This window comes from Arvicanthis niloticus, chromosome 9 (genome assembly GCF_011762505.2).
Source record: "Arvicanthis niloticus isolate mArvNil1 chromosome 9, mArvNil1.pat.X, whole genome shotgun sequence".
Taxonomy (NCBI): domain Eukaryota; kingdom Metazoa; phylum Chordata; class Mammalia; order Rodentia; family Muridae; genus Arvicanthis; species Arvicanthis niloticus.
The window spans coordinates 36,699,148-36,721,832 of record NC_047666.1 but is presented as its reverse complement, the minus strand read 5'-3'; the positions used below and the strand labels follow the sequence as shown (position 1 = coordinate 36,721,832).

The following is a 22,685-nucleotide window of genomic DNA, read 5'->3' as shown; positions in this document are numbered from 1 at the left end:
AAGCGCTGGCATGCATATTGGGGTGGTTATTTCAGTTTTTAAATAGAATATATGAACATTTTATGCAATTATTTGTAACATAAATAAGTAACATATCTAAGTTCGTACGGCAGTAGCAACATTATAGATGGTATAACATTATTTAAGCAGGCACAATTAACCAAAGATTTTAATTACACTGTGAAATGCTTGCAAAGCCTAAGGGAGCCTAAGCAGCCTATTTACGCACGGCTTCCCGCTGTTCAACTAGCTTTCCCAGATACTCCCGCCCCTCCCTCTCGTCCCCTGAAGCCACGCCTCTAGTACTGGCTCCGCTCCTCTCTCTTTCTAATAGCCCAGACTCAATGCGCTGGTCCCCCGCCCCTCCGCGCCTGCTCAGCTTTTCCCTCCTTAAAATCTCGTTCCCAAGCTCCAGCTCCGCCTCTCCCCTTGAAGCCCCGCCCCATCGCGCCCCTTCACTCTCTTACCTGAAGCCCCTCCCCTCCGCCCTAGTTCCGCTCTCCCTCCTTCCATTCACCTGCAGTCCCGCCCCTCCCGGGCGGACCCGCTCGCCGCGAGGGCCTCTGGGAAGAGGCGGGGAACAATATGGCGGATGGCGAGGAGCCGTAAGTGTCGGGGTTTTGCCGGAGCGCCGAGTTGGGCTGGGTTGTGAGAGAGCGCGGCGGTGGGCGGTCACCGCTGCCACCCGGGGGTCCCCCAGCCTCTGCCCCGTCCCCTCGCCCCCCATACCCTTGCGGCGCCCACTTTGGAGCTTGATGCTGACCCTTCTTTTATTCTCTCTTTCTTTTAGGGAGAAGAAAAGAAGGAGAATAGAGGAGCTGCTGGCTGAGAAGTTAGTGCTGCTGGGAGGCCGGGGTCCTCTCCGGAGACCCCCGCCTCCCCCTAATCCCAGGCCTAGGGGACCAGCCGCAGCGGGCCCGGGGGGCTGGGAGGGGGGCACCTGGAGCAGGCCGCGCATCCTAACCCTTGACCCCGTCCCCAGCCCGAGTCACCGGCCGGCTGCTCCCTGGCTGTGCTCCTGCAAAAGCCACCCGGTACCCCCCTCTTCCTCCAACCCAAATTGTCAGAGCTGTGACCTTGTGGCAAGTGAATCCAATCTAAATCTAAATGGACACGAGGCCTGTTTTGGGTCCTTGGTAAACACTGAGACAATAGTACACGTTATAAACTTTTTATGAACACTTGGTGAATCAGGAATTGTGTTAAAACTTACCATTTTTGCAAGGTAATTGGGTCTTAAAGGAGATGGCAGCTCACTTGCTCTCTCGGTTTACCACACAACCTGTATCAAATACTTAGTGTTTTGATGCCACAAATTTTAAACTGATTTTCATATGGCCAGTCCTACGTGATTCCTCTCCCCTCCCTCCGTGGGAAGGGGAAAACTCTTGTAGTGGGTGTGGTGAATTCATAATTTCTGTGTCAGCTCTCAGTAGTACTTTCGTCTTTACCATGCCCCTCCCTATGGTTGAATTTCAAATGCAAGGGTTCACATTCCTTTCCCACCTTTTAATTCCCTAATTTTTTTTTTTTTTTTTTTGCACGAAACGACAAAGTTTGAATGCTTGCTGTAGGCCAAGAGCTGTCCCTAAGTTCAGAGCGTGATTGTCTCTTTACCTCATGATCATTAGAAGTAGCCGAAATCTACAGTTGAGGTTTCTGACAGTTAAGGAATCTTCTCCAAGTTAGATTGTGCTTGGTTGTGGAGTGAAACCCAGCAATGTATCAGAACATCAGCTATGCAATGTGTGTTGGTCCCTTTTGTAAAAAATTGATATCACTAATATATTTGAAGGTAGAAACTGGAGTTACAGAAAAGTTACCACAACCAAACATGAATGAATCTGTGATTATAAAGTGTATTGAGGTTTTTTTTTTTAAAGAGGAGTCCCACTTTATTAGTTGCATGTTCTCAAAGATTTCTTGATGGTAATGCCTGTCTGTGGCATAATTGTAATCTAAACATTTTTTGTGTGTATGTGTTTTGTGACAATTGGCCTTCAGTATTAAGAGGTTTTTTTTTTTTTGTTTGTTTGTTTTTTTTTAAACACTGGGATCCTTCTGAGGAATGAGATGTATGAATGTTGCTTTCATCCAAAATGCTCAGTGGATCTCATCTTTCCAACTTGGGAGGAGCCATAGATATTAGATTGAAGCACCATAGTTCTCAAAGATCCCTTCACTTTTGTTATTTCTTCACATTTGTTATTTCTACTGATGGAACATGAGGGAAATTCAGAGTGACTGTAAATACCAAACAGAGGGAAGTCCTTTTCTCACTGAATCATTAGTGTTCCGACTTTGATCTTTGGGTGCTGAGGAAGCTTAGGAACACAGGCTGATTTATTTCATCAAGTAGGTGAAGAGTGCTTTCCCATAACAGACAAGCCAAAACTGGAAAACTATAACCACAACCCAGTTTTCCTTTTTATTTGAGCAGGTCTGGTGTGTGGTTACCTTTACATTTGGGGAGACCTAATAGTTATGGGCATGGCTTTTTCATACTCATCTTTGCAGCTGAATTTACTGTGTTCTGTGCAGAATGGCTGTTGATGGTGGGTGTGGGGACACTGGAGACTGGGAAGGTCGCTGGAACCATGTAAAGAAGTTCCTCGAGCGGTCTGGACCCTTCACACACCCTGATTTCGAACCAAGCACTGAAGTGAGAAACATTTATTTTTAAAGAACTGCTCTAATAGTCTTACATTTCAAAAAGAATAAGATGCTTCCTTTTAGATTTGCTCTTATAATACAGAAAATAAAATTGTTTCGTGAAATTAATTTATGAGTATTGAGTTAAATCTTTACAACTGATTTTATGTAAATGACTAGAGATGCATTTTTATATTTTTTATGCAAGTTTAAACATTTTCTAGCGTAGGATAAGTTGATAACATCATATTCTGATGTGTTTAAAATTCTAGTTTAGAATGATTTCCCTGTTTAGACACATTTCCCCGTTTGTAGTCCTGAAGTGGTAAATTAATTCTAATAAGACTATAAGATATGCTTACTTAGGTATTAAAATTTAGTTGGAAATCATTACTTAGTATTGACTATAATTAATGAATGTTAAAAATGTGCTTGCAATATGATATATATTTTTGAATTGTGTCTGACTTGAAGCAAATACTTGATAAGATAAAATTTCTTACTACAAAGTAGGAATAAAATAATCACTGTCATGTGTTTTATGACCCTTTGTGCCCATGAAGAGATTTTGAAATAGAAACGCTACTCATAAAGTTGTTGTGAAACTCTTGAGTTTGGTTCAGTAGCTTGTGCGAATAAATCTTTCTCCTCCTTTAGTGGTCAGCACAATGCATAGTAGTAATTCTTTCTTTGTATAATTACATCATATTTTCTTGTACTTTGAAAGACTTTCTGCCCAATAGCTTAAGGTTGTCACTTCTGTTAAGCAGTATTTTCAAGTTTTATTTCTGCTGATGTGGAATTTGCTGATTTCTCAAGTTTTGAAAGCTTCACTCATTGTTCAAAGAAAGGTGTAATTGCTTTTATCTAGTTTATGTTAGACCTTCAAACACAAATTTTTAAAATTAAAGAAAAAGTATAAAGAATGGGAGAAGGAAACTAGAGAATACTATAGTAAAGTTGCTATATTACCTATGAAATGATGTACCAACGCTTGACAAAAAGATATAACTAGGGATAGTTTTTAAGACTTATTTTTAGATTTATTTTTATTTTATGAGTGTTTTGCCTTCATGTCTGTATGTCTACTGCATGTGCCAAATGCCCACAAAGGTCAGAAGAGGGTGTCCTTTTCTCTAGAACATGGTTATGGATGCTTGTCAGCCACTATGTGTGCTGAGAATCAAACCTGGATCCTCTGCAAGAGCAACAAGTCCTTATCTGTTGAGTCATCCAGCCCTAGGGGTAGTTTTTCTGTTAGAAATAGGCTTTTAAGTTCATATAATAAAAGTAAATTTAAAGTGTTAAAATTGAAACTCTGAAATTATTAGTATTTTAAGATTTGTAATTACATCTCTTTCATAACATACCAGGTGTGGTTCTTATTGTTAATTGACTTTTTTTTGGTGTCTATACCAACAACTATTGTGTGGCTTGTTGCCTTATTCATGGTTCTTGTGGTGATCACCTGGATTTTAATATGTCTTTCTATTCGTTACAGTCACTCCAGTTCTTGTTAGATACATGTAAAGTTCTAGTCATTGGAGCTGGTGGCTTAGGATGTGAGCTTCTGAAAAATCTGGTAATATATAATTCTATTCTCTTAGAGATAAGTAAGTTCTTTTGCTTTCTGTCATATAAAGAATGTCTTCATTTCATGATTATTAATTTTTTACTCTTGGACATTTATTGGATAAATTTAGCAGGTAAAATTCTAGACAGTAATAAAAATATATAATATTATTTTGGAACGCTAAAAGTCTTAAAATTAAGTCATTTTTTTTGCTTCCTTTTGCCTAGTGCTAATATCATTGTATTGAACTAAATAGCAGAATAGTTTATCTTTTAATGTGTAATTTTAAGTAATTCTTTCTTTTGCTTCTCCAAATAACCCAATTAGGTTTTTTTTTTTTTTTTTTTTTTTATAACTTTATTCAAAATGATACATTGAGGTGCAGCAAAATTAAAAGACTCCCTCATTTTTCCTGGAGTATAGTGAGGTTCCTAGACTCTAATCCAAGTCATCAGTTCTTTATATAAAGTGCTCTTTTTTATAGAAGCCCTGCATGAACTAAGATGGTTGTTTTTGATGCCCATATGATAATAAATGCCTATGATTTGGGACACCTGAGCCTTTAGTAAAACTATTTCTTTGTACTATTTAAAAATACATAGTTGTGATGTAATTGCTTTTATTGAGTCCTTATAACCATGAGATAACTTTGCATAAGTTTCTGTCAATGTAACAGATTTAGGAGGGAGAGAATTAATGTAGAGCTGCTATATACCTGGCTTCTCACTGGGTAGGAAACTAGAAAATAGTAAGCAGATGATAGCCATATGGAAGACACCAGTAACCTGCCAAGAGTTAATCAAGGTTTATTTTTATTTTATGTCTAGTGAGTGTTTTGCCTGCCTATATGTATACCACATGGTTGCTTGCTACCCAGGGATGTTACAAGAGGTTGTCAGACTGAAACTGGCCTTATAGAGACTTAGTGAACTGCCATATGGGTTCTGAGAACTAAAACCAGGTCCTCTGTAGGAGCAGTGAATGTTCTTAACTGCTGAGCCATCTCTTCAATCTGGCAATTAAAATTTAGATATCAACACAGTCATACTGACTTGCTAGGAAACACTAGTGTTGCTCCTACTGAAGTTTTAAATGAAATATACTCTGTTTAGTGCTATGTTAGTTCTATGGGGATTGTAAGTCACCATGGTCTCTGTCTGCAGTGAATTTTAAGTTTGGTGAGACAAATCTTAATGAAATCAATAGTAGTATGTATGGAACAGTATGGTGTTCCAAAATGATAGCTCCCTCTCAGACTTACTCTAGTGTGAAAACGTAAAACTTGCCAAAGGGAAGGGTTTGCAGAGTTAGTGCATTTTTTTCTGTTGTTTGTTTTTTCCATTAGGCATGTACAAGTTCTTTAAAGCTTAACTTTTCATTTGAAGCCACGATTTACTATTGTAGTGTGTACTGCAATATCAGTATACTCAGATTAGATCTGAAGATTATTTGTTACACCAGTGGTTCTCAGCCTTCCTAATGCTGCAGCCCTTTAGTACAGTTCCTTATGTTGTGATGACCCCGAGAATAAAATTATTTTCGTTACTACTATATAACTGTAAAATTGCTATGGCTAAGAATGGTAATGTAAACATTTGATATGCAAGATGGTCTTGGGGGACCCCTGTGAAAGTGTCATGACCCACAGGTTGAGAACAATTACACTACATTCTGATCCTTTTAGACACAAACACAGAATGTAGGTCTTTCACTGTATCATGTATTATTTTGCTTGTTTTAGATGTAAGCATAGAAGATGTTCATTTTTTTACTTCCCTTTCATTGACTATAAGCCCCCTAAAAGCTCACTCTGAAAAAAAGAAGAAATAATCACATTAATATCACCAGTGTTTATTGAGTTTCTCTTTGTAAATGCCATGCACAATTTTTGGTGATAAAGACTCAGAATGGAACAATATAAACAGGTGTTTGTTTATGGAACTCAGATTTTCTTTAGGGGAAAATGAGAGAGAGAGAGAGAATGAGGATATATGGAATGTTGGATAGTAATAAATGGGTGAAAAAAGGAAGGCCTGAGGGTAGGCAGCCTGGTGGTGAGGACAGGGTTTTCAAAGGTTCTGTTTTCATAAGGGGTGAGTAGTGTCCTAGAAGAATATTGAGAAGGAAAGGTTCTAGACAGAGGGATCAGCAGATACAAAACAGTAGAGGTTGTGAGTTTTCTCTTGGTTATGGAGGACTTAAACCTGAGTGCTTATGCATTTTTGTTCTTTAACAAAATTCTTAGCCAGGGAGTGGCGGTGCATGCCTCTAATCCCAGCACTTGGGAGGCAGAGGCAGGCAGATTTCTGAGTTCGAGGCCTGGTCTACAGAGTGAGTTTCAGGACAGCCAGGGCTATACAGAGAAACCCTGTCTTGAAAAACCAAAAGAAAAAAACCCAAAATTCTTTAATTTTTTTTTTAATGCCTTGAACAGACTTTTTTTTTTTTAAGCCAAAGAGTATAATTATGTAGAATTTATTACTGAAAATATATGGATTTAGGACATAGATTTTTAAAATCTATATTGTATTTTAAAAGAAAGGAAATTGTTGGCTAATTAGATTGCTTCTCTTTCCACAGGCATTGTCTGGTTTTAGACAGATTCATGTTATAGACATGGACACTATAGATGTTTCCAATTTAAATAGGCAGTTTTTATTTAGGTAAGTTTGATATTTTGAAAATTCTGATAAACATTTGAATTTGAATTTATGTTCTTTGAAATTTAATAATTACTGAGGGTCTAACATGGATTTTACAAAAACAAGAAGAGCTGCTTTTTTTTTTTTTTTTAATGCTCATTGGTGTTTTGTCTGCATTTATGTCTGTCTGTGTGAGGGTGTTAGAAACCCTGTAACTGGAGTTACAGACAGATGTGAGTTGCCATGTGGGTTCTCAGAATTAAACCTAGGTCCTCTGGAAGAGCAGTCATTTCTTTTAACCACCAAGCCATCTCTCCAGTCCCAAGAAGTGCTACTTTTATACTTTAGAAATTGGAATACATATTTGGGTATTCGGGTAATAGTTGTTTTATAAGCACATATATGCATTTTGTGTGCCTTTCCTTTCTGACAAGTTTTTAATGTGTTACAGCTTTGAAATAGACTGATGATTGATTATTGATAACAAGCCACACCTTTTAATTTGTAACTAACATGGTTAAAATAATAATGATATGGGCATGTTGCCAGAGGGGTGACTTGCCATTTTATTTATGATATTGTCTTAGTTGCAGCAATTAGGTCCCTGATCCTGTAAATTAATGTAACAGTCTTCACTAAAACTGTGCTGTTCTTTTATGTGAGACTCAAAAGCACAAAACTACATTTAGAGGAATCATGGCACTTCACTGTTTCCTCTTCTGTATGTGAAGAGCTGTCAGTGCAGAGTGTGTGAAAGTGGGATTCAAATCAATTTTCTGTTGTATAGTACTTCTCTATGCAAGTAAGGACAAAGAGTAAAATTCTTAGAAACTGTAAATAGGGAAAGAATAAATTTTTTATTAGAGAAATAAATAAATAATAAATAAATAAATTCTCTATTAGAGAAAAATTGATCTGATTAAATGTTTGAAGTTCTAATTTTAAATAAAATTTGTATTTTTTTTTTTTACTTAAAAAAAACTTATGCTGTCTTTGCATGAAGGATACAAAGAATAAAGTTTCAATGTCTAGAGTATGTGTGTTCCAGGAAGTTACAGTGAAGCACTTCTTATATGGAAGGGTGACTCATTTCCATGAGAACTGTGAGGAGATAGTAGAAAATATTCACGTGCTTGAAGACACACTTCTGACTTAACATCTGGTTAATATCAAAGAGGGATGTTTCCAGACTTTACTTTTAGTTTCTTGAAAATATTGCTGTCTTTGAAATTTATTCTCTCTTGTAAAATGTGGTTAAGGAAGCTGGGGGCTAATGGTGCATTCTTATAATCTCAGCATGAGGGAAACTGAGGCAGGAGGATCTAGATGAGCTGTAATACCTGTCTCAGAACAAACAAAGCATAACAAATCCCACCGTAGTTTACTAAGACCAGCATATAAACACAGCGAAGCAGTCATGGTGGTTCCCACCTATAACACCAGCATTTGAGTTGCTGAAGCAGGAAGGTAGATTTAAAATTCTAGAGGCCATGCTGGGCTATATAATTAGCTCAAGACCAGGCTGAACTGTAGAGTAAGATCCTGTCTCAAACGACCAACAGTAGATTGATGTTCTGGGATTCAAGCTGTGTACTTGGAAGGGTCTATGTCTAGGATATTTTTATAGTAGGAAATGTCATGGTTGGAAGTAGCCACTAAACATGCTGTTGTTATACTTAACCCTGGGGGATGGAGACCCTACTGTTTATAGTTCATATTTTCAGTTAAGAAATACAATTAGACTTGTCATATTTATTTAAACTGTCAGCAAGGGTTTAGTAACTATGTATTTAATTTATTACTGATATAAAAATACTGAGGGGCTGATGGAGAGTTGGCTCTTCAGTTAAGAGCACAGATTCTTTTTGCAGCAGATTCAGGTTCAATACCAGGTGGCTTACACTTGCCCATAATTCTAACTGAAAGGAGTCTGATGACTTTAGCCTCTACAGGCATCTTCACTCACATGTACACACACACACACACACAAATGCACAAACACTTAAACACACAAATTTTAAGAGTAATAAAAAATTATAGTTGATATTTTTTCAAAGTATGTTATAAATAAACTGTTTATTTTTTCATTTGGAAGCTAATTATGTAGACCATCTAAATTTGTATTATGGATGCCAACTTAATACAATGTTTTCTGTAGGCCTAAAGATGTTGGAAGACCCAAGGCTGAAGTTGCTGCAGAATTCCTAAATGACAGAGTTCCTAACTGCAACGTGGTCCCGTATCCTTTCAAAAGAAAGAATATTTTTCTAAAACTCCTCACTTATTATAAAAGATGCCATAGTAGAGAATACAGCTGATGAGAAGGTCTGTCCACAATGTCCAGCCCAGTCTTCCCTTTATGGTTATGCTCATGTTTTTGGCCTGACTTTTAAATTATTTGTATAGGTGATGTCATTATCTGCTTATGCTCTAGTTTTAGTATTAACTAAACATCTACACTAGATGCATCTTCACCTATGCCTTATATCTTGGACAAGAATGTACTCACAGTGGATCACAGATGTAATTTGTATAGCTGTAAAATCAGGGAATAGTACAGATCATCTTTGGGTTCTGAGGCTTGATGGAGAGCACATAGACCACATTGAAATTACCAGCTGTGCTCTGAGGAAGACTGTTACAGGGCTGAAAGGACAGGCTAGACACTGGAGAGAACACTTTCGAAGCAGCTGACAGAGAACCCATCCAGAGTTCAGGTATTCCTGGGTAGCTGTGGCGGATTGCTTCCCAGACCTTTTCAAGAAATCCAGATCTACTGATCCTCAAGTCTATATGCAAAAAGGTAGCATGCTGGAGATGGAGCTCACTGGTAGCTCACTTGCCTGGCATGCGTGAAGCCCTAGTTTCAACCCCTAGTACTGTCAAATAAATACTTAAAATGTATATTGTTTTCATATTTGTGCTATCACATATCTTAGGTAGGGTTTTACTGCTGTGAACAGACACCATGACCAAGGCAACTTTTACAAAGAACATTCAACTGGGGCTGCCTTACAGGTTCAGAGGTTCATTCCATTATCATCAAGGTGGGAACATGGCAGCATCCAGGCAGGCATGATATAGGAGGAGCTGAGAGTTCTACATCTTCATCTGAAGGCTGCTAGCAGAATACTGACTTCCAGGCAGCTAGGATGGGGATCTTAAAGCCCATGCCCACAATGACATACCTACTCCAACAAGGCCACACCTACTAGTGCCACTCCCTGGGTCAAGCATATACAAACCATCACAGCACATCTGGATATTTATTTATATCTGATGTCTTAAAATATCTTTTAATTATTTATAATATCTACTGTGGTTAAATGCTATAGTTATAGTACTGTGTTATTTGGGGAATAGTGAAAAGACAAAGTTGGTTTATATTCACTACTGACAGTTTTTCTTTTGTCATATACTTTTGATCCAGAGTTGGTTGAATCTATGCATGGAACACTTTCAAATGTGGAAGCTTGATTGTTTATTAAAGAATTTTTAAAACTTAGCAGAAGAAAAACCCATTCATTTAAAAAGTGGATGAACATTGCAAAGGGATAGTTCACTGAAGAGACAGATGACAAAAATCTTTTTTTTTTTTTTTTTTTTTTTTTTTTTCGAGACAGGGTTTCTCTGTGTAGCCCGGGCTGTCCTGGAACTCACTCTGTAGACCAGGCTGGCCTCGAACTCAGAAATCCGCCTGCCTCTGCCTCCCAAGTGCTGGGATTAAAGGCGTGCGCCACCACCGCCCGGCTGACAAAAATCTTACAAAAGGTGTTTGTCATCCAGGAAGACAGCAGTGACCCCCACTGCTGAGGGAGTTTAAGGCCAGCCTGGACAACTAGTGGATCCAGTGTCTAAAAGTAAAAAGGCTGGGATGTAGCTCAGTTGTAGAGTACTTGCCTAGCCTCCATGGGCCCTAATTCAATCACTTCAATAAGATGTTATATAACTTTTAAAGTAAAGTAGTAATAGTATCTAGGGGCTGGCAGAAATAACAGAAAAATGTGGTTACTTTTATTAAGTGATAGAAAGTAAAGTAATGTAATCATCTGGAAAATAGTTTGACCATTTAAAAATAAATCTAAGTATACATTTAACTTTATCACCTAGTTGATTCACTTTGGGACAGTTTAGTGATATTAGTACACGTGTTCTCAGAAAAAATCCATATACAGTTGCTCACACCAACTTTATTTGTAGAAGCTCCAAACTGGAAATAACCAGGAGCTGCTTTAGTAGGTGAACTGTGTTCACCTGTGCCATAGAGTACTCCGAAGCAGTAAAAGAAACAACTAAAGAAACAGGTTCCACCTGGGATGGAGCTCATGGACATTGGAGAAAATGTCCAGCCGTGAGAGGTCATATACACAGGAGTCCATCTGTATCCTGTTCTTAAAATGAAACACCGAGGAAGATGGAGAACAGATTAGAAATCACCAAAGTGTAGGTGTAAGTTGGGAGTTGGAATAATTATAGATGCACACCGAGAGATTTTAGCCACATGCTGTGGCATATAGTTTGAGAATTGCTACAAATTGAAGATCAGTCTGATCTCCATATAAGTTCCAGGCTACTCAGGTTATATAGTGAGACTCAAAAGAAATGGGGCTTGCAAGGTAGTGGTTGAAGGCTCTTCCTGTCAAGCCTGGTGGCCTGATTCCCAAGACCTCTATGGTAGAGGAAGAGAATGATTCCCCTAAGTTGTCTTCTGACCTCCAAAGTATACCATGGCATACTTCCTCCATACAGAAATTAAAAAAAAACGGAAGTGTCGTAGATGTGTATTATGCCAGTGTTGCCTTTTTTATGGGTTGAGCTAGTGCACTTCTATAAATGGTGGGTGTTCAAAGTACAGCTTCTCTGTACTGTTTTTACGGCCTTTGGGGAATATATGTTGATTTGAAGTAAATGTGCTTAAAAATAGAAATGCAAGCCTCTTTGTAAGGAAACAATTAAAAAGGAGGATAGTCTTGTTCCATCTAGCCCTATTGTTGAGACCTGGGAAAGTTATGTTATAGATATCCACCCAAGAGAGAATATCTTGGGCTGCCTCCTAGTTTCCCTGTTGGGGCTCCTCCACTGCTTCCTTTGTTTCTTTTTCAACCTAGTTCTCAGTGTGCCTTAGGTTGCTGGTTGCTGTGTTCAAAGGAAATAGAGTTCTAAATGGGTGAGGTTAGACATGAGTTTTTTTTTTTTAATACTTTCATTTGTATGTATTGTCCCTCTTTGTGTTGCTGTTGAAACAGTGCATTGTTAGAGCAGTATCATTTGTATTAAAATTTTCTTTACTAGAAAAATTAAACATGTTTTGTAAATACTTGTGCTTTTCGGGTTTTTTTTTTTTAAGAAATGGTCTCTCTATGTAGCCCTGGCTGTTCGGGAAATTTCTCCTGAACATGTAGACCAGGCTCCCAAGGGCTGAGATTAAACGTGTGTAGTACTTGTGCTTTTGACTGATTCATTCTCACAGCTAACAGAATGGGCATCCATGTGGCCTGCAAGTGCAGAATGATAAGCAAAAGTTGCTGACTGGGTAAAAAAGAGACCTACAGCTGATTTTTACCAGAGGTAGAAAAAGTGCGTAATTTACATCGAGGCCCAGAGTCTTATGTAAACCCAATACACCCAATTGTACTAGCAACTGAAAAAGCTGTTGAAATCCTCTGGATTGATTTTATATAAGGCTTGCATATACATATATACATTTATATGTATATATCAACTCTTGACATGTTTTGGTAGTCTTTCCTGCTGTGAAGAATTCTTTTTATACCATATATCTTGACCATGTTTTTTTTCTCTCAACTCGCAGATCCCTTCCACGTCCCTACCCACCCAATTTTATATTTCTTTTTTTTCTTCAAAAAAAGAAACCAAACCCAAGGAACAAATAGAACCCCTCACTGAAACACAAATTAAGCAAAAGACCAAAAATGTAAAAAATGTCAAAATAAAATGAAACACAAAGTTCACAAAAAAATATAACTCTTTAATTTTTTTTCCACATTTATTTAGTGTGTGGGTGTGAGAGAGCGACAGACAGACCTGCCTCCATTTGTGCATATACCCACAGGCATGAAATAAGGAAAATAACCTACTGAGTTTTTTTTGTTTTGTTTTTTGTTTTTTTTGGTTTTTTTTTTTGGTCAGAAAATAGAGACAAGCTGGGCAGTGGTGGCGCACGCCTTTAATCCCAGCACTTGAGAGGCAAGGCAGGCGGATTTCTGAGTTCGAGGCCAGCCTGGTCTACAAAGTGAGTTCCAGGACAGCCAGGGCTACACAGAGAAACCCTGTCTCGGGAAAAAAAAAAAAAAAATTGAGACAAACGCATTTAGTCAGACTTCCTGAATTCCTCACTGACTACTTACCAGTATGGATAAGTAAACACAGGTTATTCCTTATAGCATTGTTAAAATCACGTCAGAAGTTTAGAGCTTAGCATATTAGGTTCCTTTACTTGGATCCAGACATTTCAACAAGATTCAAGATTTTAATGACACCTTCTACCGACGTAAGTCCTTCACTTGGTACTAAGTGCTCGCTAATTCTTCCAGTTTGTTGTTTTGTTTTCACCTGTCCTATGTCAAACACCACAGCGCTGATTCTTAGTAGATACCACTAGCTGCTTGCTTGAATTAAAAATTACTAAAGAATTAGGAGGGGGGGGGCTTCTAATAAAATTAGCTTTTATTTTTTAAACAAAGTAAATTAACTTTGCATAACTGCCTTTATTTAAATTGGTAAACTGTGTTCAAAGCAGTTTTTAGAGTCACAGCAAAGGTAGGTGGAAAAGTAGTGTTTTCTGTTCCGTTACACAGACAGTCCTTGTTGGTAATGTGAGTTATGTGGGATGATGAGAGGCATTCAGATACAATGAAGCATTGAGAAAGCAGTGGCATCAGCGTCAATGGACTGAACCCCAAGCAGCCTTTCAGAAGGATATTTATTGTCTGTTATCTTTTTAGAGTGAGGCAAGTTCCTCAAACCAGAGCCCCTGATTTAATGTGTGTGTTTCTTGAAGGAATGTATCATCACCTCTGCAGTCTCGTGCACTGTTTGCAGTGCTCAATAGTGCAAGACTTGTGGTTTGCTAAGAATGTCTTGTGACTAAGATCATGTAGAGGCTGTGAAGCTCCTTCAGAAAAACAACTCACAGAAAACAGTCACTACCTATCAGTGATTTCTTTGAAGCCCAAGAACATCTAAAAACAGTTGCTTCATTCTGATGTTTATACCAGATACAATGACTACTAAATTTCCTTTGCAAACTTTCCTTCCTAGCAGTGGTCCACAGGCAGTGATAGATTGATACAGTCCATGAGCTCCTGCAAGAGCATTGGTAGTGTGTTTGGAATCACCAGTGACCTAGTGGGCAGGGTGGGGCCAGCACTGCGGCAGCTGAAGTAAGAGGACAGAGAATTTGAGACTTGCCTAGACTATATAGACTGTATCAAAAATTAAACGTGTTTTTTTTCTCGTAGAATTTCATATTATTGTATGTGGCCTGGACTCTATCATAGCCAGAAGATGGATCAATGGAATGCTGGTAAACACTTCAGTGCTGGGGTTCTATAAAGGTCTTTGCTATTGTTTTTGACATACTTCAAATCAGAATTGTTTAATTGTAAATTAAATAGATGCACACATTGTTCCTGCTTTCATTGATTTTCAATGAAATGTGTTTCTTGTTAGGAATGTAATTCCTTCATTCTGATATTGCTACCGAGTCCCAAACTGACTTCTAGAATTTGCTGGGAATATGCTGCTGCTTTCTTTTTTTCCCATGTCCTATTCTTTTTTTTTAAACCCTTTAAAACATTTTCCTAGATATCTCTTCTAAATTATGAAGATGGTGTGTTGGATCCAAGCTCCATTGTACCTTTGATAGATGGGGGGACAGAAGGCTTTAAAGGAAATGCCCGAGTGATTTTGCCTGGAATGACTGCTTGTATTGAGTGCACTCTGGAACTTTACCCACCACAGGTAATCAGAAAAGTTCCTACATCATTTTCTTAGTATCTTTTTGGTGACAATTAGTGTTGGTTATTACATCTAGTCAGTGTCTAGGGTTTGTAATTGGGGATAAACATATTTAAATATATGTTAAGGGTATAAGTTAGTATTGACCAAAATGAGGGCATACGGTCAGACTTGTGTATTTCAGCCTGGAAACAAAAGCAAAATTTAAAACAAAATCTGCTTAGAATAATAAAGTATGATAGTCTTCTGTGTTTGAGAGAAGATACTATATATATCAGATCTGCTCTTATAGTTTCGTATTAGTACTTTTTTTTCATTTTATTAGTGTTTTGCTAGGTGTGATTTTCTTTTAATTATGTGTATATGTGTATGTGTGTAGATATATGAGTGCAGTGGTCCTGGACACCAGAGGTGACAGATTCCTCTGTAGCTAGAGTCACAGCCTGGTATGAGCTGCCCAACATGGGTGCTGAGAACCAAGTTCTTCTAAAAGAGAAATGTGTGTTCTTAAACCAGTGAGCCATCTTTCCAGCTCCTTTCTTTTAATATAAGAGAAATTACAAAGTTATATGTTGGGATAAGTTATATTCTGTCTGTTTTCTTTGTATACTTTCCCTTAATGTTAAACTTAAGGTTAAATTGTATATACATAGGGTTCAGATATTTGTTGGAATCTTAGGACATATCTTTCATGAATAAGGAAAGCCTACTGTAATTATTGCAGAGAACGCCACTACTAGGGAAAAGGTTGGTGGGATGGCTTAGCAGATAAAGACCCTGAGTTTAATCCTCGGAACACCAGTAGTGGGGCTAAAAGTGTTTTTTGTGACTGTTATATGTACACTCTAGCATGTGCTCACAGGCACATACATCCAAAATAAATGTAATAAAGAATTTAAAAATAGGATTAAGGGTGATCTTTTCAAAGATGGAGCTCTTTAGCCTATATACTTATTTTAAAGAATAGTTGCAATCTTGATTTATAAATGTTAGCAGCTCTATGAGTATTAACTTACAATTGATTTAATTCTGTGCTTCTGTGTTGATTTGCATTATACTTTTACATCAAATACAGTTAAAACTAAATCACTTACATTTTAGAACTTATTTAGTACTTTTCTTTTCATTGCCAATAGAACTTGAGTGTATATGCTCTAAAATGTAGGACAAATGTGTCTTTCTTTATAGGCAGCTCAGCCCTGAGAGACTCTGACGCCTCCTATTAGTATACAAGTCTTAATGATTTATAATGTTTTGCCTATACAAGTCAAGAGCTGAGATGAATTCTGTGAACTAAACAAGAACTAGAAGTTGGATTTTAAAATAGCTCATCATTTAAATTTTACTAAGAAAGACAAATTTTGTGGTTTTAGGTCAATTTCCCTATGTGTACCATTGCATCTATGCCCAGGCTCCCAGAACACTGTATCGAGTATGTAAGGATGTTGCAGTGGCCTAAAGAACAACCTTTTGGAGGTAATTTAACAATCTAGACTTAAGGAGTATTTTATATAGTACTCATTTTGAAATTTCATTTAAAACTTACCTTATGGTTATATATGTTTGTCTTTTCCACAACAGATGGGGTTCCATTAGACGGAGATGACCCTGAACATATTCAGTGGATTTTCCAAAAGTCCGTAGAGAGAGCATCACAATATAATATTAGAGGTGTTACCTACAGACTCACTCAAGGTGAGTTAGTGAACTGTCATAATTGTGGGATTGGTAGGGAAATACTCTATGACAGTGATTCTCAACCTTGTTCTTAGGACTATGTACGTATCAGATACTTACATTATGATTTATAACAATAGCAAAATTACAGTTAATGAAATAGCAACAAAATAATTTTATGATTGGGGTTTACCACAACATGAAGAACTGTATTAAAGGGTTGCAGGATTAGGAAAGTTGAGAACCATTGCTCTATGGCAAGAATGCTTGATATGTAATTAAGAGATCGCCATTCATTGCAATGTGTTTCCAGTTACTCTGAGGTTGTAGCGAGCTATGTTCAGTAGAATACATACTACTCGCCTAGTAGAGAGCCACTGATTCATGTTTATATACAATTGTACATTTGAAAGAGCCCTTATCTTCAAAAGTCTAACTGTTCGAGTCATCTTTCACTGAAGAGGAATTTATCCTCTCTTGGGAGCTGTCAAAAGACTGTCAGATAATTACTCTTAACTGTGTCTTATTTAGTTTTTTTGGCCAGTATCTTACATAACCTAATTGCTTTTTCTTTTCTTTTTAAATTTTGATGTGTGTGTCTTGTCTGCATGTGTGCATGTGCATTTCCTGCATGCCTAGTGCCTGCAGAGTGCAGCAGAAGGCATTCCATCCCCTGGAGCTGGAGTTACAGAAAGCTGTGAGCTGCATGTGGGTGTTGGGGACTGAACGCCAGGGTCTTCTGGCAGAGGAGTTAGTGCTCTTAACTAGGAGCCATCTCTCCAGCTCCCAGTTCCCCTTTAGATAGTAGTTTCTAACTATTGAGCATAGAGGCCACATTCTTTCCACATTTTAATATCTTACCACTCTAAATCTTCCTGATTTCTCAATCCTTTGGTAGGTCACAAGGCTTCAAGTCTTGGTGTGCTTCTCTGGCCAGAGTCCAGTTATCCATCCTTCTGGGATCTCCTAGGCCATTCTACAGCATTCTACAGCATTCTAGGGTTATTTTGCAATCAAGACTTTTAATGATTTAATTACATGATCTTAAGGTGCCTTTTTTCATATCTTTTTTTTTTTAATAGAGCTGGAGAGATGGGTTAGCTGTTAAGAGTGCTTATTATTTATAATTACCTCTAACTCCAGCTCTAGGGACTCAGGGAAACTTCTGGACTCTGAGGGCACCTACACTCACATGTACCCATACCTGCATACACAGGTATGCGCGCGCGTGCGCGCGCACACACACACACACACACACACACACACACACACACACACACACACACACACACACACACACACACAGGTGTTCCCCTACACCTAATTGAAAGTCTTGGAAAAAAAAAAATGAAAGAACTGACCATATTTTATTTGGCAAATTTTTTTCAGGGGTAGTAAAACGAATCATTCCCGCAGTAGCTTCTACAAATGCAGTCATTGCAGGTAAGGGAAAAAAGACCTTCAGTTTTACTTTTTGTTTTGATTTTAACTTAAAATCTAAATTGACATTTCTGTAGTTGCTTGCATTCTAGGAATTTGATATCTTCTTGGGTGAGTTACCCAAACCACATATGTTCCTGTTTCCTCTGTATTTCTTGTTTCATTATGTCTTACAGGACCTTATGTTTCTCTTAGACAAAGTGCTCACAGTAAAGGAATATTTTAGCATGTCTTGTTATTCATAGAGAGATGAAGGAAAAGTTGTATTGTTTGGATTATATAAAACAAATATAAAAACATCCTTCCTATGTTTTAAAAATTATGTATTTTAAAATCTATTTTTCTATAGAAACTACCAATTTTATCTGATTTATCACTGACTTTCCAAAGTATGTAATTTTTACTGAAAATGCCTTTATTTTCTCTCTAGCTGTGTGTGCCACTGAGGTTTTCAAGATAGCTACAAGGTAATGAGTTTTGTTTTTAATATGTGTATAAATCCATGTTATAACCTTGCCCAGTTAGATAAAAACAAACTTTTTTTTTCATTACAGTGCATACATTCCCCTTAATAATTACTTGGTATTCAATGATGTAGACGGACTGTACACTTACACGTTTGAAGCAGAGAGAAAGGTTAGTAGCATTAAAGTAATAAAAATATTTTTCACCATATAGTCTTTGCTTTTATATATTAATTATTTGGAATTAGAAGATAATTCTGCTATGAGTTACTAAAGCTAATATGTATTTGTTGGATAGCTTAAATAAATACTGTAAAGCATAATAATTTAGAGCAAATAATTTATTACAAAAATAGACTTTAAAGCAAACATATTTTCATAGGAAATATGCATGAACTATAAAACTTGATTTTCATATCTTTGCTTAAAAAGAGACTGAGACTTGTGTACCTCTAAATTGTTTTTTTATGTTGTAGGAAAACTGTCCTGCGTGTAGCCAACTTCCTCAAAACATTCAATTTTCTCCATCAGCTAAATTGCAAGAGGTCTTAGACTATCTAACCAATAGTGCTTCTCTGTAAGTGTTGAGTGTTTATATTGTAAAAGTCATTTTTTAAACTTTACAATAAAAAAGCAAGAACTATTTCTTTAAATATGATGGTGTTTGCTACTTTATTTTTAGGCAAATGAAGTCTCCAGCTATCACAGCCACATTAGAGGGGAAAAACAGGACACTTTACTTACAGGTAACTAGTATTTATTTTTAATTTTTTTTAAAGAAAATTGTAATATTTTTTTCTTATTGTGCTATACATTAAAATAATGTTGTTCTCCAGTCAGTAACATCTATTGAAGAACGAACAAGGCCCAATCTTTCCAAAACATTAAAAGGTATTTTAAGTAAATGTGTACACTAATAGTTTTCTTTTTTAGTAAACGTCTGCTATCTCTCCCTCCCTCCTCTTCTGTGTGTGGGTGTGTGTATGTTGGGGGGGGGGGGGTGTCTGTCTGTCTTTCCATAGTACCAGGGATCATAATCAGGCAGCCCTTGTTGGCTGGCAGGTGCCTTATCCCTGTGCCAGCTGTCTCCTTGTCCCTCAGTGTTTGGAGATAGGGATGCCTTTGTGTGGCTTTGGCTAGCCTTTAACTTGTTGTAGCCCAGGCTGGCTTTGAACTTTGATTTACTCGTAATTAAATATGACCAAATTATAATTATTTATAGATCTAAAAATAATAGAATTGATGGCTCTTTTAATAGAAAAAATTAGAATAACAAGACATCAAAGTTTAAGACATAACTGAACTATAAAGCTTTAGTTTGTGTATTATGTATGTATTTTTTTTGTTGAGGTATTTATTTTGCTTGGTCTAATGACACTCTTTTCTATTTTAGAACTGGGACTAGTTGATGGACAAGAACTAGCTGTTGCAGACGTCACTACACCACAGACTGTACTATTCAAACTTCATTTTACTTAAGGAAAATAAAACTGCACATAATAGAAAATTCATAGAAATAATATACTTTATAAATGGTATGGAATTGAAGAGCCGGGAAGATGAGGCAAAGGGAAGCACTCAAAAATGGAAGTTTAATTGATGTCATTTTAGCATTAGTGTGGCTAGAATTTGACTTTTATATATATATACACACACATATATACATATATATATAAAAAAATGAATGACTTTTTTAACTTTATAAGTTTCTCTTGAAGACTGGACTTTGGGGTTGGGCTAGTAAGCATTTTCATTTTAGTTATGGAAAACTATGCCTCCAGGAAAGATTATGAACAAATGTATTGCTTCTTTAAAGCAGGACAAACACTGTCTTTTGTGAGTTTGTTATGGTCAAAGAGCATATTCCTCAGCGTGCATTTGAGCATCCACATGTATAGAAATGTATCCTTGTATGGAAATGAGGAATTATGTCCTAAGAACATTAAATATTTACAACCTGACATCTAGAGTATATCAAACATAGGCAGTTTCTTCATTACTACTCATATAATTGTGACTATCCATGTTTGTATTAATTATTGCAGAATTTAACTTGTCCATGATAATTTGTAAACAGTATTATAGAGTCATACCTGTGCATGAAAATAGAAAATATTTTCATGTGTTTGTTTGCAATGCCACAGAGACCAGTATGCACAAATTTAAACCAAGACATGGCTGTTCAAAGAAAATTAATGTTTAAACAGTTATCATTGATGCTTTTGCACTATTTATTAATAAAATTGTACATTGTCTACTTTTTATTGAAAAACAAAGTTTTTAAATTAAAGCAAATAATTTTATAGTGATGTAGAAATAATTTTTAAATGTTTAACAGTTATTGTTACCAGACTTTTATTGCACCTGAGTTAAATTTTTAAAATTTTACTATAGTGATTTCCATAGTACAGACTAGGTTCATTCATTCTAACTGGTAAATGAAATGGAATGACTTAATTTGTATAGTAAAGTGTCTATCTTAACATGCCCTTTGTTCTTCAAAAATGCTAAAATCAAAGTGGAGCACAAATACTAAAGAAATGTAGTTGTAGTATTTTAATGTGGGAACAAATAGTACCTGATTTTCACTTTTTGTTTTTTTATTTAGTTGCAGTTTTTTATTTAGAATGTTAGTGGGTAGAATCGGTCACTCTTTGTCGTCTTTCTGGTGTGGGAATGCTGCAGGGATATAAGTAGGACCTCCAATGTTAGTCAAGTGCTCCACCACAGAGCTCTACCCCAGTTTCTAGCTCCCTATTGACAAATTTAGTTCATTATAAAACCACACAGGGTACATTTATATGCTTTACCCAGAGTGCTACAGAGTTAATACAATTCTTTCTTTATGGTTCTTTCTAGTATCAGATTTAGGGCCTTGTACTAGGTCAGTATTCCATTACTAAGCTATATCTCCAATAAGCCTCTTTTCCTTCCCTCCCTCCCTCCCTCTCTCCTTTCCTTCCCTTCCTTCCTTCCAAGATAAGGTCTCATTTTATAGTCTAATCTGGTTTTAACTTGTGACACTCTTCCCCTGCCTCTTTCTGTACTGGATTATAATAATATGTTGCAGAGCAATGCACCTTCCTGCCCCCATCCCCTTATTTTTTCAAGATAGGGTCTTACTACGTAGCTCTGGTTATCCTGGAACGTACTATGTAGACGAGGCTTGCCAAAACTCAAAGAGATCTGCCTGCATTTACCTTCCAAGAGCTGAGCCTTTTTAAAGGTGAAGATTATTAACACTGAGTGCCTCCTTCATAAAGATGCTGTAATAATCGTCATAAAAAGGCAACAATATTTTCATCATAGAACTTGGAAAGTAACTCTGGAAGGTTCACGTCATTTGCCTACTGCTGTGCATTTAGAAGTATTGGGACAAGAATTCTTATAGGACTCAACTCTTTTTACATACTCAGCTAAGCTATTTGAAAGGAATTGGACTATTTAGTACATTTATACAACTTGTATAATTACCAAGTATTAGTATAACATGCAAAGATATTTTTTCCGTGGATTTGCTTACTTTAACCTACATGCACATGAGTTGAAACCCTGTGCTGACACAGTGTTTGGACCTTATCCTGATAAGGATAACGATACTGATGAGCAAAATTAAGGTTAAAACACAGGGCCTGCACAAATCTACCAAGGCAGGCAAGGCCTATGATACTCTGATCAGAGAAGTCAGAGTTCAAGGACAAATGCATTAAAGTTACAGGACATAAGACCCTTCGGCACCAACTTCAACCCCGTCACTACCATCTTTGCCACTTTCGGCAACACATCCTATACATTTCGTTCTATGAAAACCACCTCCTCCTTACCCCTCCTCAGCCTATGACATTGGCATAAGGCACTCTAGCTTGCTGGGGTTCTGGTGTGCCTTCCTCTTGTAGCTTTTCCTGTTCTCTGGCTCCTCAACTTTTGTGCTTCATGATCTGGCTTTTCCTGTTTGCCTGACTTTGCTTCACCCTCAGGCTCAACTTTGTCTTCTGGATTTCCTTCTTCTATGTCATTTTCTATGTCAAGCCCCCCCCCCCCCCCACCCCCTGATTCTTTTTGGTACACATAGGTTTTCAGAGAGCTAGGACCTGGGTTCAACAGAAACATCCTCTGGCCACTAGCCTGTTAACTTGCTCTAAAATGTAATACAGTGGAATTAAAATTACTGGAAGATCATAACTTGCCGCTGCTGATTTTTTTGTTGTTGTTAAGAAAAAGTCTCCTTATAGCTTAGCTCCTTGCAGTGTAAGGCAG

The 22,685-nt window shown here is 37.2% G+C and overlaps 1 protein-coding gene across 2 annotated transcripts; it reads left to right on the top strand.

The window, feature by feature from the left end:
* Window positions 1–490: 490 nt before the first annotated feature.
* On the top strand, window positions 491–20,688 carry Uba3 (ubiquitin like modifier activating enzyme 3). Of its 2 annotated transcripts, XM_034511782.2 has the most exons (18): window positions 491–605; window positions 791–832; window positions 2,542–2,662; window positions 4,154–4,234; window positions 6,806–6,888; window positions 9,026–9,106; window positions 13,335–13,378; window positions 14,349–14,413; window positions 14,695–14,850; window positions 16,221–16,323; window positions 16,429–16,542; window positions 17,914–17,967; window positions 18,395–18,431; window positions 18,519–18,600; window positions 18,905–19,005; window positions 19,111–19,174; window positions 19,265–19,319; window positions 19,822–20,688. In XM_034511782.2, the coding sequence occupies exons 1-18, from the start codon at window positions 586–588 to the stop codon at window positions 19,905–19,907; spliced, it is 1,389 nt and encodes a 462-aa protein (XP_034367673.1). In that variant the 5' UTR covers window positions 491–585; the 3' UTR covers window positions 19,908–20,688. The 2 variants fall into 2 exon arrangements, with proteins under 2 accessions (XP_034367673.1, XP_034367674.1); XM_034511783.2 differs by lacking the exon at window positions 791–832 and having other exon boundaries at window positions 510–605; window positions 19,822–19,998.
* Window positions 20,689–22,685: the final 1,997 nt, after the last annotated feature.

Coding starts and splice junctions, on each gene's coding strand:
- Uba3 (XM_034511782.2), top strand. CDS start 586: ATGGCGGATGGCGAGGAGCC. Junction 14,414..14,694: donor GATGGATCAATGGAATGCTG/GTAAACACTTCA, acceptor ACATTTTCCTAG/ATATCTCTTCTAAATTATGA. Junction 19,006..19,110: donor CTAACCAATAGTGCTTCTCT/GTAAGTGTTGAG, acceptor CTTTATTTTTAG/GCAAATGAAGTCTCCAGCTA.